Source organism: Odontesthes bonariensis, chromosome 7 (genome assembly GCF_027942865.1).
Source record: "Odontesthes bonariensis isolate fOdoBon6 chromosome 7, fOdoBon6.hap1, whole genome shotgun sequence".
Taxonomy (NCBI): Eukaryota; Metazoa; Chordata; class Actinopteri; order Atheriniformes; family Atherinopsidae; genus Odontesthes; species Odontesthes bonariensis.
In genome coordinates, this window is record NC_134512.1 from 22739143 (window position 1) to 22753641 (window position 14499).

Sequence of the window (14499 nt, forward strand, 5' to 3'; positions counted from 1 at the left end):
TTAGAGCCACTGTCTGCTCCTGATGCACAGAGGGTGAGGAAGAGAAAGACAGAATGGGTGCGATAGAGGGAATGTGAGAGACAGCAGGAGAGTGTGATGAAGCGAAGAGAAAGAAAACTGTAAATCAGGCCTTTTTGGAAGCTTGAAGGGATTATCCACCAAAAAGGGGAAAAAAATCTCTTCTGGGCCTTTTTCCAGCCAAATGGCCTCATTAGAAAGACTGAAAGTGATTTAGAAAGTCTTGTTTGATACAGACACAGAGAAGACGATCGAGAGCAGAATTATCTGCCAGCCAATTGTTTGACTGTAAGTTTGTGAGGGATGAATTACTAGAAACTTACTTTTGTGGTCCTTTCAGGTTGAATATATTAGATAGCATTACCATAAGCACCTATCTGTCTTTTTTTCTTAATAATCCCAGTTAGCTATTATTGTAAATTGGAAACAATAAACATAAGAGTTACAGGTCCTGGGATTGATGGCACCTCCTCAAATATTCTGAACACTGGAGGATTAGAGGGGAAGGAAGGGAGATCGAGACGGAGAAAGAAGGCCCTTTGATCTCCTTTAAATGGGCTTTATTGCCAAGCCAGAATTTTAGAAATGGAGCTCAGCTTCAAGGGCCAGTGGAGCAGCAGCAACAGTAGCAGCCACGCAGGCTACTAAAACTCTAACTTCTGCAGTCAGCATTAAACTTTACCACTACTGCATGAATAGTAAATCCATCCAAAAGAATGGAAGAATTTGGATCCACTGGTGAGAATTGAGGGCAGCGAACCTAAGTGAGGCTCAAGCTCAAAGTACAGAAATTTGCAGTACCATCACCATAGAAGGAAACCCTATTTTATTTTTAGATAATTCCACCTCATTTTATTCTGGTTCTGTTGCTTATAAAGGGCTTTAACTATGCTAAGTGAGTCATAAGTAGCTGAAAGTTAAACTTTGGAATGAGTCCTCACTGCGTTATCTTAAATGTGCCTTATCAGGTGGACAGGCTCAATATACTGTAGTAGATTATCCTTCTTTATCCTTCATCCTAAATGTAGGCTGTCTTAAGACATTCAACCTTGCAGAGCTGGGTAAAGAAATTCAACAGGACGGAATAGTGAGATGTTCCCTGATGTCAGTGCAAGCAGAGATCAACCATAAAGTCAAAATTGGATATTTAATAGATGCAACATGAAACATGGATACAGTAGTAAGATAAAACGAGTCACAAACTGCATTGTACGTCACATCAGCAGCAACTAAATCTTATTATATTTTATCTAAGTTCCTGAGATTGATTATCATAAGGTTAATTTTTTGGATCATTTGACTCTAGTTAATGACATCTCTCACAAAGTTTACACCTTCCCTGTTTCTTTTTTCTATCTGTACCAGCTAACGAAACCTAGTTTCCCCAAACAGATCTGTCAGATTTACTCGGTTTGATTTATTAAGTTTTAAACTTCCTTGAGTTGTATTTGTTCAATCTGTTCCAGGACAAAGTTCTCACCCACATGCAACTTTCTGGTATTTTTCTAAACTACGGGTGCAGACTTTCTTCTACAGAGTGCTCTCATCAATTTAGAGCCTTTATTTTATGCACAGTTGATTCATTAAGTTCTAACACTCAACACCCTCCTCCATTCACCTCCATCCTCTCAGGGCTGTCTGTCCCCTGGGAGAGATTGATGGTTGAGTGTGTTTGCTAGGCAGTGGCCACAGATTACAGCACACAGGCGCCTCTGGGGAGGGTGGCGGTTAATTGCCATTGAACCATTAATCATAGCAGCCTGGCCTCTCATTACTGAAAGGAATTAAAATCAGTAGCCAGGAGACTGCAGCTATGGCCAGCCAGGACAATGAGAAAGTTTGTTTTACTCAAATATGATGTAAGACCGGTTCCTTTTCCTAGTTCTCACTGACTGATATACACTGGAACAATTCAGTTAACATGGCAAAGCTTAACAAATTAAAACTCTTTGTGTAGTCTGTACTTTTTCTTTGATTAACGTAAACAAGTCGGTGTGCAAATGCACTTCTACAGTTCTTCATCTGACCATGAACAGTAATGGCACTCTGTCCCACAACAGACACTTCCCCTGTAGAAGCACAATGTCGCAACAAGTTAACTTGCAACTCTGTCTGTTTCAGCTCCAACAGAATCCCCATTAAGACCTAATCTTGGTGAGTCTGCATTGAATTTATATCTGTTATTTCTTTTCTTTTAATGTCGTAAGTAATTACCCTACGAAAAGACCAGGCAAAACACAGATCGTATTTAACTGTGAGCATATGGTGTATTTGTTTAGTGGAGCTTCATGGGAAACATGCTGTTCTTCGTGACGACTTTGACTCCAAAGCAGAGTTAGAGCCCAGCATTTGGTAGGTGAAAAAGTGACATTCCTCTTGTGATCTTAGGGCGCAGTCGCTATTACTATATACATCTGCAACACTCACCTTCATATATTAGAACTTAATCTTGGTTACCCTCTTTTCTCCTCTTCCCTTCTCTCCTTATAGGTCTGAGTGTACCAACTGTGCAGTTGGAGAGCAGTGTGGTGTGTTGATGCATGGCAGATCGGTCACGTTCTGTGAGCCCTTTGGAGAGCGAGAGCTGGTAAATGTTTGACCACATAGCAACCACTGCCCATTTTATGGCCCATTGACCATACATCCAGACCAACCACTCAGTGGCCACAACCGCATCCACACTCATTTACAACATGCTAGCTGTAACCACAACAGAATGTCATGTTCAAGTATCTTGGTGCTGTAGCAAAGAATAGGAAAAATAGGAGCTGTTTAATGACAGTAAAGGTATGGATATTTGCTTGATGTGGTTTTTTGATGCAGATCAGCTTTGAATTAAAAGATGAATGCAGCAATAAAGCAAAAAGCTTATTTTGCGATGTATTATAAATTTGTTTTATCTGAGCCAGAGAAAGAGCAAAATCTTGAAAAATCTCAAACATTTGTTTTTCATTTGTTCATTGCTAATGAATGAGCGCCAGCTTTGAAGGAATAAGATTACACGTGTATTTGGTCTACATGCATATTGTTTGGCTCAGCTTGGCCAATCAGTGTTGACAGTCTCAAGCAAATACCATTGTTTATAGTATAAAAGGTCTGTTCAAGATTTAAAAAAAACATGTTTTACGATTTCTTTGTTCTGATTTCATTATATTAGACAACAGGTTAAAACAACATGTAAACAGTATAATTTGAGTTATATGCTTACCGCTTACTCACCATATTGCTGCCCCTTTTTTTTTGGTAGTTATTCATTTGTGATCCTTTCACTAAAAGGTGAAAATGAAACTAAAAGGATCACACACAACTGAAGATGACATCATGAACATATTATTGAATGGTCATGATATCGCGCACAGTCATAATTTCTCGTCTGCTCATCATTTGTCCTCTTTCTGTTTCAACAAAGTTTGTTTCCAACTCTTTATTCTGCTGTAAGAGATCAAAGCCAGTCCTTAGCAGAGAAATGATTTGATTGCTGCCTGGCAGCTCTTCAGTCAAGGGCAACACAAATACGCAAAGAGAGACATATTTAAACATAGTCACAAATACACATTTGAGGGATAAGTTAAAGCCTATTTGCATTTCATGTGTATTATTATTTTGATGATATAAAGGGAACAACATTCTTAACCAGCCTTGTCTTTAACACCCTAAACCCGCACCCCCACCCATCTCTGTTCAGTATATTACATATTTAAATTTTTTTTTATCATTGAAATATTTAAGATTTAAGATGTAACTTCCCTTTCATTTACCATACAATGTTAATTGAACTCTAACTGTCTTGTGCATCCTCCCCAGACCACTGTATCTCTCAACACCAGCACAGCCTCAGTCCTGCAGTTTGCCCTGGGTGAGTATTAAATCTACACAGGCCTCGCATACAGACACTATATTAAGACTGACTTTGTGTTACAAGTTTATTCATGAGATCTTTACTAATCTGTGTTAGATCTTAGCTCACAGTCTTGCATTCAGAAGTCATAGGGGGAACAGATTATGCCTTTGTCATCCTCAGGAAATGGGCATTTTTCCCAAGTTACATGCCAGTAAACCTTCTGGTATACAGAGTATTTATGTGTCTCTTTCTCTATCTCAGTGTCCTCCATCTCTGCCCTCTATCACAGAAATTAATGATTTACTATATTCTTGAAAGACACTCAAAAGGCCATGCCAGTGGTTTTAGAGGTGTTATATTTTTCATGTCCATTATATGCATCCACCACTTCTCATGGGAATACGGCACAGACAAAATAAGAGCACGTGATGTAGAGTAATCCCTCCTTCTGTCTGGCTGCACTCTCTTTTGAAGGTATTAAAATTAGTTTGTGTTATGTTATGTAAGGAACAGTTCTGTAGAGTAGTGCTGTGAAGTGACACCAGTTAATGCACGCTGTCTTGAGTGGAGATTGATTCCACACACCGTCACCAGATGTGGAAAGATGGAGAGAAAAGGGAATCGGAGGGGACAGATATGGATGAAGGGGAATACCTTTTCCCTCCATTAGCAGTCTTTGACTCTGGCTTCTCCCAAAGCACTAAAATGAACAAAAAGGGCGTACACAACCAGAGCAGGAGATCATTGCCCTCCTGATAAAAATTCAGTTCATGATAAATCAAAACTAACTGATGAATTATTTAGCCATTCTCACTATAGTTTACAATAATCAATCAAATATGTCTGTTTTTTTTGTGTATTTACTTCCCCCAGGATCAGGTTCCTGCCGGTTCAGTTACTCAGACCCCAGCATCACGGTGTCTTACAGCCTAAGTAACGCCACCACTTCAGAAGACTGGATCACACTGGAGAAGATTAGGTCTTTCTCTCTCTCTCTTATCTTTTCCTTTTGCCTCATCCATCCCACAGTCCTTCCATCTGTTATAAACACCCGCCCTCCCTTTTTCCCTCCTTCACACCTCCCCCTCTTAATTTGTCATTTCTCTCCTGTTTGTGTCCCGATGATCCACCTGCTTTTTAATCCCTCTCTCCTGGCCTGTCTGTGTTTTGACAGCTTTCAAACAGGCATGATAAAATGACACTGTCTTCTAACTATGATATCAAGCTGCAGTATGTGGATGCTGTACTTTAGTGTAAACACTTGAACTTGTTCAGATATCTGGTTTTCTTACTCAGTGTTTTCACTGTGTGAATGTCTCTCCATTTATGGCCAGTTTAGCCATATTGTAGTAGATATAGATTTTTATAACATGTACATATCTGAGACTTTGTGATAAAACCACAGCCACTATGCTCACATTGACTCTGATCCTGATTTTGTGTGTTTCCCTCTTCTTTAGAGCTCCTACCAACAGCAGCACTGTCGTCCACCTGCTTCCCCTTCCATATTCCTCCAGAGCTGATGCTGTTCACCTCCGCTGGTCTCAGGAGATTCCCCATGGCCCTGAAGGCTATGAGTCTTGCTGGGGGCTGGACAACGTGCTCCTGATTAATGCTGCCCACAGAGTCCCCCTGATGGAGGACAACTTGGATCCCCCAGACACTGCTAATTGGCTCTTCTTCCCTGGAGCTACCGTCAAGGTACACCAATAAAGCATGTGACATTTCTATGAATTCCATACATTTACACATGCATTTCCTTCAGCAATGTGTTTACTGTTAAATTGTATTAGAAAATCCAGTGATCCATTAATTACAAGCCAATCTCACCAAGAATTTTAGAAAATTGTGAGTGAACTTTCACAAATGTTAAGTGGAATGGTAGTGAAAACTAAATACAATTATTATCAAATCATTTAAACTCAATGTTTTTGGTGAAAGATAAAGCAAATGTCGAAACAGAGAGATTTTTTTGTTTTTCTTTATTTTCTTTTGTTTTCTTTTAGATAAGTGCTCATCTTCAATTTGATAGATAGAAACGAAAAAATACATTTTAAACTTTTTTTTATCATTTGCTGGAATATATGACTATTTATTGGATTATGAAGGTAAAGATGGGCGTAGAAATAGCATCCCAGTGAACTTCACCACTCTGTGAAAAAATGCAAGGGAATTAAGTTTAACAATAATATTGTTTATCCAAGAAATCTGGTAATTCATCATTACAGTACATAGTATCATCAAAGTATTCAAAGAATCCAGATAAATATCTGGGGCAGAGACCAGGCTGATATGGAGGTTGGATTTCAGGCCCTCAGGCAGGATCGCATTGATAGGAAATACAACACTGTCGTGGATTTCACAGCATGGACTCTGGAACGCTTCTGGACATCCTTTATCAGGCAACAATGGGAAAACAATTTGCTTTCAGAACTACAAGAACTGGTGACCTCCGTTCCGAGTGTTGTTAAGAGAACAGTTGTAAATCTTTTTTCAAACAAGTTGATTGCAGCAAATTCATAATGTGCATATATCAAAAAAGGAAAAACATTCCCAGTTTCAAAATTTCATATGTTGTAACTGTTTTCACTTAAACATATAAATGTGGAGAAAATCTTTGAATTCTGGATTTATATTTGAATTTAAGCTATGAAATGAAACCAGAATCAATATCATTATCATGTGGTGTGTTTAACCTTAGAGGAGAAGGGTAGCATGTTGTTATAATCAGAATACCAATTTAAAAGTCATTTCTTAATTATATAAGTTCTCGCATGTCTTGTTATTGGTCAGCACGCCTGTCAGTCTGAGGGTAACGCCCTGTATTTCCACGGTGGTGAGGGTGCAGGCCACAGTTTCGCTTCCACCAGAGACGTTGATCTGCATCGAGAGGAGGGAAGGAGCTACTGGGAGGAAGACTTTGAGAGCCCACCTTTGAAGTAAGTGATGATCTCACTTTATTTCCATTTTCTTTTCGGAGCAACTTGTATGAAAATAATATGATAACATTGATGATACATTAACAATACACGCAAAACACCCTGAATACATGTTTTTTTTTTTTTATATGGTCTCTGCTGCCAGACCATGTTTTTTGGTGAAAAAACATTGGTAATGCATAGCACAGCTACACCACAAAGGACTTAAAGAGAGCCCAAAGCATCTAAACTAAATTTAGAAAAAGGAATTTAAATAATGTGTGGTCTGTTTTGTAGGAAAATTGGATTTTGGAATCAGATATATGAGCTGGGAAATAGGACAGTTTACACAGTGGCAGAGTATTGTTAGATGTCGATACTCATAAACATAAACATTCAAGTGCTTTGACACTTGTCATATGTCATGTGATGAAACGTGCTGTGTTGCACAAGTAACGCATGGGGCTGTCACAGGTGAACGCCATACCTCTTATTGCTAAAGAGACAGCAGTCCATCTGTTCAGAGTACACACACACTCTCATATGCAAACACACACTGGACAGCAGAGTGCAAGGAAGAGCAGTGTGATGTACTGCAGGAGGTAGATAGATAAAACCAAGTAGATGATAGGTAGTGTTACTGCCAGAGAGTAATTAACAGGCTTCGTGCACCAGGTCTGTCAGTATGCGTTTTCATTAATGAGAAGGACCTCGATCAGAAGCAGGTTTCTACAGCAACTCCACGCCCTTACACCTCCATGTTGCATGCCAGCATGCCAGCATGCTGCATTGCCTGCTTGCTCTCACCCATCAGGTATCATGACCTGACACATGTTTGAATAGGCAGGCAGAATTTTTGTGATAATGACACACTTCACTAAGTGTCATTTAACCCAACAGTGGCTGTGACAGAAAACAGAGTACACAGTAAGGAAGGGAATGGCAGAGAAACACAAACCAGGAGGGGAGACAGAAGAATACAGGAGAGGGCTGCCGCACTGAGCTAACGTCTGTCAGGGTTAATGAGAATCCTGTCTACTGTGCAGAAATATGTGTCTGCACGTGTGTGCGTCCTGTGTAAGTTTCCTTCCAGGTGATTCATGCCTTATTCCTGGCAATGCATGTTTGTTTACCAGCAAGGCATGATTTATAACAACTGTTTCTTCACTTCGGTAATACTCAAGAGGGAGACGTTGTGTGAAAATGTCAAATTATAAAAACACAGGTTTGCATGCTGTACACTTGCATGCCCATATATGTACTGTAACTAAGATTAATTTTGGATGTGAAAGGACATTTTCTCTATTTAGATTTTATTTGTATTCATCCTCTTAATTTCAGATTATTTTTCCTTCTTTAAACTTTTTGTTAAGAATGATTGAAAGTTTAAATTAAGTATTTCCTTAAAAAGACCATCTGCTCATTCTATTTGGTCCTTGAACTTGTTTGAAGTAACATGTGCCTGGGTGTGTTTAGGTATTGACATTGTTGAAATGTTGCCTTTGATTTAAATATTTGGTGTACAAAGCCAGCCCACCTTTTCCTCTTTTCTTGTTCAGCTGGGACCTAGAGGGAGCTGTCTATGGGACTAAGTGTGGAGAAATTGAGTCGGGAGCTGCGCTGGTGTTTGAGAAAGAGGGTCGGAGGAGAGTGTGCACCCCCTACCTTGACACTACATCATATGGAAACCTCCGCTTCCACTTTACCATGGGTGTGGATGTCCTCCATCTATCATTCTTTGCTATTTATTAAGCACAAAGAAACAGCAGTTTTAGTTAATGCATTGCACCTTGATTTCCTAGTTCTTTGCTATGACTTCATCAGTATTTCGACATTTGTGAATAAACGTTGGTGCGTTTTTGTTCAGGTGGTGGTGACTGTGATCCAGGAGAGTCACATGAGAACGATGTGATTGTGTTTGGGAGGTCGGAGGGCAGGAGGGAACGTGTAGTGCTCGACACTCTTCCTTATTCTTCTTACAGGGTGAGATACCAGGAGATGACCATGTCAATTAACTTTTGAATTGCTGTTCTATGTTTTTTTTTTTTTCATGAAAACAAGATTAACTGCTGAACCAGTTCATTCACATTTTATTGCAACATCAAAGTAGATATAATTATTTTTCTGCTAAAACCAGAACTATTAGTTGATCATTCGATTAGCAGCATTTGAATATATTCTTCAATGGATGATTAAATCAATCATTTATTTTTGTAAAATTTAGTATTCTTAAAATGTGTTTTTCATTTTATTGACATTGAAGTTATTTCATTCTCTGATGGATTTACTGAGTCTTCCGCTTTGTTCTGCTCTACATTCCTCCCTTAGACACCTGCAGTGGTATCGGTGGCGCTGCCAGCTGAGCTACAAACTTCAGTCACCCAGTTTTGTCTGGAGCAGCAGTCGCATGGCGGAGCTCACCGTCATGTGTGGGCCGTGGACTTTATGCAGCTGCTCCCTGTGCTGCCTAGCACCCACACGCATGTTGCTCAGTTCTCCATCAACCTTGGCTGCGGCTCTTACCAGCCTGCCAACAGGTGTGATACTTTTTCAACTTAGTTTGGCAGTGGTCACTTTTTTGGTGAAATTGATTCATTTGGACAGCCACACAGGAGAGTCCAACATGCCATGTCAAACACTCAGGGCTACTTAAATTTTGTATAAAAATGTATAGCTGCAGCCCACCTGGGAAGACAAAATGCTGCAATTCCCCTAAACAGCAAGACCTGGAGAAAGCTAAATCTGGTTTGTCTCTAAGAAAAGCAAATGTAAGTTAAATGAGTTTGAATTTCAAGCAGCTGCTGTCCTTTGAAGCAGCAGATTTATTCGTTTCTGGAATGCAGGTTTAATGAAAGGGTAATTATTGTTAAGGGACTGAGTTTACAGCAGGGTTTCAAAAACATTTTTAGTTAGTTCAAAGAAGCTCTCTGCTACCTCTGGTTTAGAATCGATTTATGCTGATAAGATTGTAAGCGAAGATGTTTTCCATTACTTTCCATTAGCGTGAGCCTGGAGTTTTCTACCAACCTTGGTCGTTCCTGGTCTCTCCTTCACACAGAGTGCCTGCCTGAGCTTTGTGGTGGACCCCATCTTCCTCACAGCACCATCTACACCTCTGACAACTACAGCGGGTATAAATGAGTTTACACATCCACATGTGCTTCAGTGTGTTTGTTAATGTGCTTCTTGTTTGTATTAACATATTATTTTTTGTTTCCTCAGGTGGACTAGAATCTCTATTCCTCTGCCCAATGCCGCTCTGACAGAGACTACCCGGTTTCGCTGGAAGCAGTCTGGCGCTGGAGCAGGCAACATGTGGGCCATAGACAATGGTAAGAACTACATATAAAGGTCATGTGGTTCAAGGTTTCAAGGGTTTATTTTTAACATTTTTTTAAGCAAGGCTTAAGATTTATAAAAAATGTTCTTATAAGAGAGAGAAATGCCTTCTGGCAGTCTCCACTTTGCAGCAGTGGAATAATGTAGACAATGAGGTGAATATAGAAGCAATATGAGTAAAGTAACTGTATTGAACGTGACATAACTGTCTCCAAATGTCATGGAAAAACATAATTTCTGTTGTCTCCATCAACAAAATCTCTAAGTTTATTCTAATGGGACAAAATAGAAAAAGAATGTATTCAAAATCACCAAAATTTTATTGTAAGTGAATGCAGAAAAATATTTTATCTTCATCTTTGTTTATTTTTAGTGTATATTGGGCCAGCTTGCCTTCGTTTCTGCTCTGGAAGAGGACATTGTTCCCGCACAGGCTGCAAGTAATGCTCCACATCTTATTACACCAAATAAATCCAAAATGTCTCTGCTCCTCCGCTTAATGCCTTACAGCGCCAATCACCACTCGGAATGAATCAAATTGTATTATCTCTATGATTTATTAATGGATTTTCATTATCTCTGTCTTCTTTTTCTCATTTATTATCTTTCTGTCGTCTTCTCCCATGCTCTGTCTTCAACCCCCAGATGTGACCCAGGCTTCAGTGGTCCAGCTTGTGAGCTTGCGTCCCAGACCTTCCCAGCTTTCCTATCTGAGGGTTTTTCCAGCCCACGCCTCTCCTCGTATCACAGCTTCTCCTCACTCCGTGGGGCTGAAGTCAGCTTTGGCTGCGGTGTGCTTGCCAGCGGCAAGGCTCTAGTTTTCAACAGAGACAGCAGGAGACACTTGGTCACTGCTCCACTGGACAGTTCCCAGGCCAGGTAACATTAGTGGTTATATAGAGTGGAGTGAAAACAAACTTCTTTTACATATTTACAAATTTGTGCATAGTCATCAGGGAACATGCACGCGCACTTTTGTACAAACTGTACAGATTTTGATTCTACCGATTTAAAGGAAAGATTACTTTGTAAAGCTAGCTCGTCTTTACACTTGACTGATTTTGCAAATGCTCCAGCCAGCCATCTATCCTTTCCCCTGCTTTGTCCATCTGTGTCTCTCATACTCTGTACCCATTCTTGGGGCAGAATTGTGATCGTGGCAAGTACCTCAGATGAGGGACGATATTGAAGTGGGTGGGGGGATGTGGGAGATAGAGAGGGTGCAATGTAGTTGGATTTGGCATCTGTGTTAGATTGATTATGCCTCTATGTGTGCCACCTGATGACCATATTCAATGCCAGTTTCCTGGCTGATAGAGTGAACAGCTGCCCGAAAGAGCAAACTGCACTGCTCATGAAACGGCTCAACCAAGGACAGAGAACTGGGTGAAGGGTTACTGAAAGCCTATTGTAGATGATGGAAGTCATAATAAATATTATAATACATCAGAATAGATGATGATTTTCTGCAGAAACATGGATGAACCTTAGACGATAAAAGCTCACATTATATTAGGACTGTTTGAAATATACATGGATATGAACTTTTCTTGACATTCTTACTTTTTATTTATTACCCCTTCCATCTATTTCCATCATCTGCATGCAGTTTGACTGCTCTTGTAAAACCCATTTCTTGTGCTCTGCATCTTGTGTTCATGGTCACCTTACGTTTACTTCTCCTCATTTATCAATCTACCCTTTTCTATCAGTCTGTTTCACTTCCTATTTGTACACAATGTCTGTCTTTACCCCTGTTCCCATTCAACAGTCAGGAACAATTGCAGTAGTGTCCCCGCTACTTGTTTTTTCACCTTTTTTTGTTTCTTGCTTTGATCTCCTGCAGGTACCTACAGTTCACTCTTCGGCTGGGTAGTCGTAGCATTCTGAGCTCATGTCCTGCTCCGGATCAGCCGGGAGAGGGCGTTCTGCTGCATTACTCCTCAGACAATGGCATCACCTGGACCTTGCTGCGGCACTACGCATACCAAGGCTTTCATGAGCCAAGGTATCTTTTCTTCTTTGAACATTTGCATGTGTAAGGTGTTTATGTGAGTCTGTGTACACAGCCTTGTATAGTTGGGATTCAATACGGACACTAAGACTCCTTAAACACTCTAATTTGTCCTTCTAATGGTCTTCTTGAGATGTAAGCTGCAGGGACCAATTGAGTCAGTTAGTGACATCTGTGTGTATAATGAAGATCAAGTGGTTTGGGCGCCAGCTCTTCTTCAGCTCTGGAAAATTCAGCAGGGTACAGTGTGTCAGGGACGTTTATCAGGTGCAAGATGCATGTATAGGGTCTTATGTGTTTGCACAAAAACACCATGACGCTTGAATCATTGTCAACACATAAAGAGGGTCTCTTGGGGCCAAAGGAATTTAACTATAAGAATAGTGACATGAGCTGCTGTATTTATTAATCCTGGTTATACTGCCCATGCTTTGTGTAAGTTTAAGAAATGCTGTACAAATAGCAGAATTTGTTTGTGTAGGCTTTCAGTCCAAGTCAGAATCTGAGTCACTGTTCAGGCAGCCTGTGTGATTAATTCCAGCTGACCTGCCGGGCTTGTGCTGTATGTGTATACAGTGTATTATGTTGGTGTTCTTGTACTTATTCGGTTGTTCCTATGACACATGCTCTGTTTATGTTTTGCACATTTTCTAACAGGTGTCAATAAGAGGAGTGATGAAAGCAAAAGATGTATTAATCCGTCTCATAATGTCAAATGGGTTGGCCATACTATTCCCATAGTATCCCCATAGTATTCAGTATTTTTTTTGTATATTTTCCTTAAATCGTAATTGTTAAACTTGTTTGAGCCTTTTAGAAATGTTCAACAACTGCCTTAGAGTAAGAAAATTAACCATCTCCTTCCTCATGACCAGGATTGTGTCGGTTGAACTACCCTCTGGAGCTCGTAAGTTTGGAGTGCAGTTCCGCTGGTGGCAGCCATACCATTCAGGACGCGGTCACGATGTGTGGGCCCTGGATGAAATCAGCATGACCTCTGTGCTTTTCAACACCATTAGTCTTGACTTCAGCAATGTTCTGGATGTCACCCAAAGTCTTGGTTTTTATCTTGGCCATGTTCAACCCTACTGCCAACATGACTGGACGCTCAGGTACTGTCCTCTTAATGTTTGTCAGTGGCAATGAAAATTGAAGAATTTAATGAGCGGTTTTACTGTTTGTCTGTTTTAATTAGGATTTTCATTTTTTATATAATATAATATACAATTTGAAAATTGTATACACAGCAGCTTTAACATGGTTTGACACAGCATCTGACGTACACTGTTATATCTCCTTTTCCTTTTAACGTTATACTCCAGTTTCTCTGGTGAGCCCAGCCCTGGTTCCAGTATCCGTTATGTGGAAACTCAGTCAATGCAAATCGGAGCATCCTACAGTCTGCAGTTCTCACTAGTTATGGGTTGTGGCCGTGAGCCCTCCCCTCACATTGACACTCAGGTCCGTCTGGAGTTCTCCACCAATCACGGCCTCACGTGGCACCTGGTGAAAGAGGTAAGAAGATCGTTAACATCCATTTTGTTTTAATAGCCTGCGCACACCTTAAATTGTGTCTGGAATTTTAACAGTCATCCGGGAGCGAGACAAGGAAATAGAATTTATTCATGACCATCATAATCAAGAGTTTTGATTTACCCATTACAATCTCTGTACAAGTATGTAAATAATGTTCTTAAATGTAGCATTCTGTCTCAAATGAGAAATGATCACAATTAGTTGCAATCACTCTACTATTAGCGAATACATGGCTGTACTCAAATCAGCTCGCAGATTATGTTGCCATGATTTAACAAAGATTTCCTATAATGGTAACTGGCAAATAAATATTCATAAGGCACTGAAATATCTGCCAAGATTTTCCTTGCTTTTGTAATTGAATAGGCCATAATGACTCCTCCATCAGTGAATTTTCTCTAATTCTCCCATGTACTTAAGAATATAGTCATCTGGCAAGTGTGGATTGTAACTTCCTAAATGTTTTGTATTGTTAATCCTTGCTGCTCTTCCAACATTCAAGGTCAGAGATAATCTAATCCTGCTTCAGAGTTTTATATGCATATACAGAGCAGGTAATTAAGCCTTATCTGCAGTGTGGTGTTCTACCACAAAACACAGCCAACATTAAAAAAATTAATTCTGAGAAATCCGAGTTCAGTAGTTAACCCCCACACTGATTTCACAAAGGCAAATTATATCATAAAGAAACCCCTCATCTGTCTTTACTTAGGCCTGTTTACCTGGTATGCCCAGCTGCTCCGAGTTTACCGCTCCCAGTGTCTACCATCCATCAGAGTTCAAAGACTGGAGACGCATCACACTGTCTTTGCCTCAGAAGACATGGTAAGTAC

General features: G+C 40.1%; 1 protein-coding gene across 2 annotated transcripts in view; it reads left to right on the forward strand.

The window, feature by feature from the left end:
• The window catches only part of reln (reelin), a 93343-nt gene that overhangs the window by 55686 nt on the left and 23158 nt on the right, over positions 1 to 14499 (forward strand). For both annotated transcript variants that reach the window (XM_075470124.1, XM_075470123.1), the window contains exons 5-22: positions 2140 to 2172; positions 2298 to 2370; positions 2509 to 2605; positions 3823 to 3874; positions 4733 to 4838; positions 5320 to 5560; positions 6653 to 6798; positions 8337 to 8488; positions 8645 to 8760; positions 9106 to 9314; positions 9780 to 9908; positions 10000 to 10109; positions 10490 to 10556; positions 10762 to 10995; positions 11963 to 12124; positions 13006 to 13242; positions 13453 to 13645; positions 14379 to 14491. In XM_075470124.1, coding sequence (XP_075326239.1) covers positions 2140 to 2172; positions 2298 to 2370; positions 2509 to 2605; positions 3823 to 3874; positions 4733 to 4838; positions 5320 to 5560; positions 6653 to 6798; positions 8337 to 8488; positions 8645 to 8760; positions 9106 to 9314; positions 9780 to 9908; positions 10000 to 10109; positions 10490 to 10556; positions 10762 to 10995; positions 11963 to 12124; positions 13006 to 13242; positions 13453 to 13645; positions 14379 to 14491 — 2470 coding nt within the window. The remainder of the gene's footprint in view (positions 1 to 2139; positions 2173 to 2297; positions 2371 to 2508; positions 2606 to 3822; positions 3875 to 4732; positions 4839 to 5319; positions 5561 to 6652; positions 6799 to 8336; positions 8489 to 8644; positions 8761 to 9105; positions 9315 to 9779; positions 9909 to 9999; positions 10110 to 10489; positions 10557 to 10761; positions 10996 to 11962; positions 12125 to 13005; positions 13243 to 13452; positions 13646 to 14378; positions 14492 to 14499) is intronic.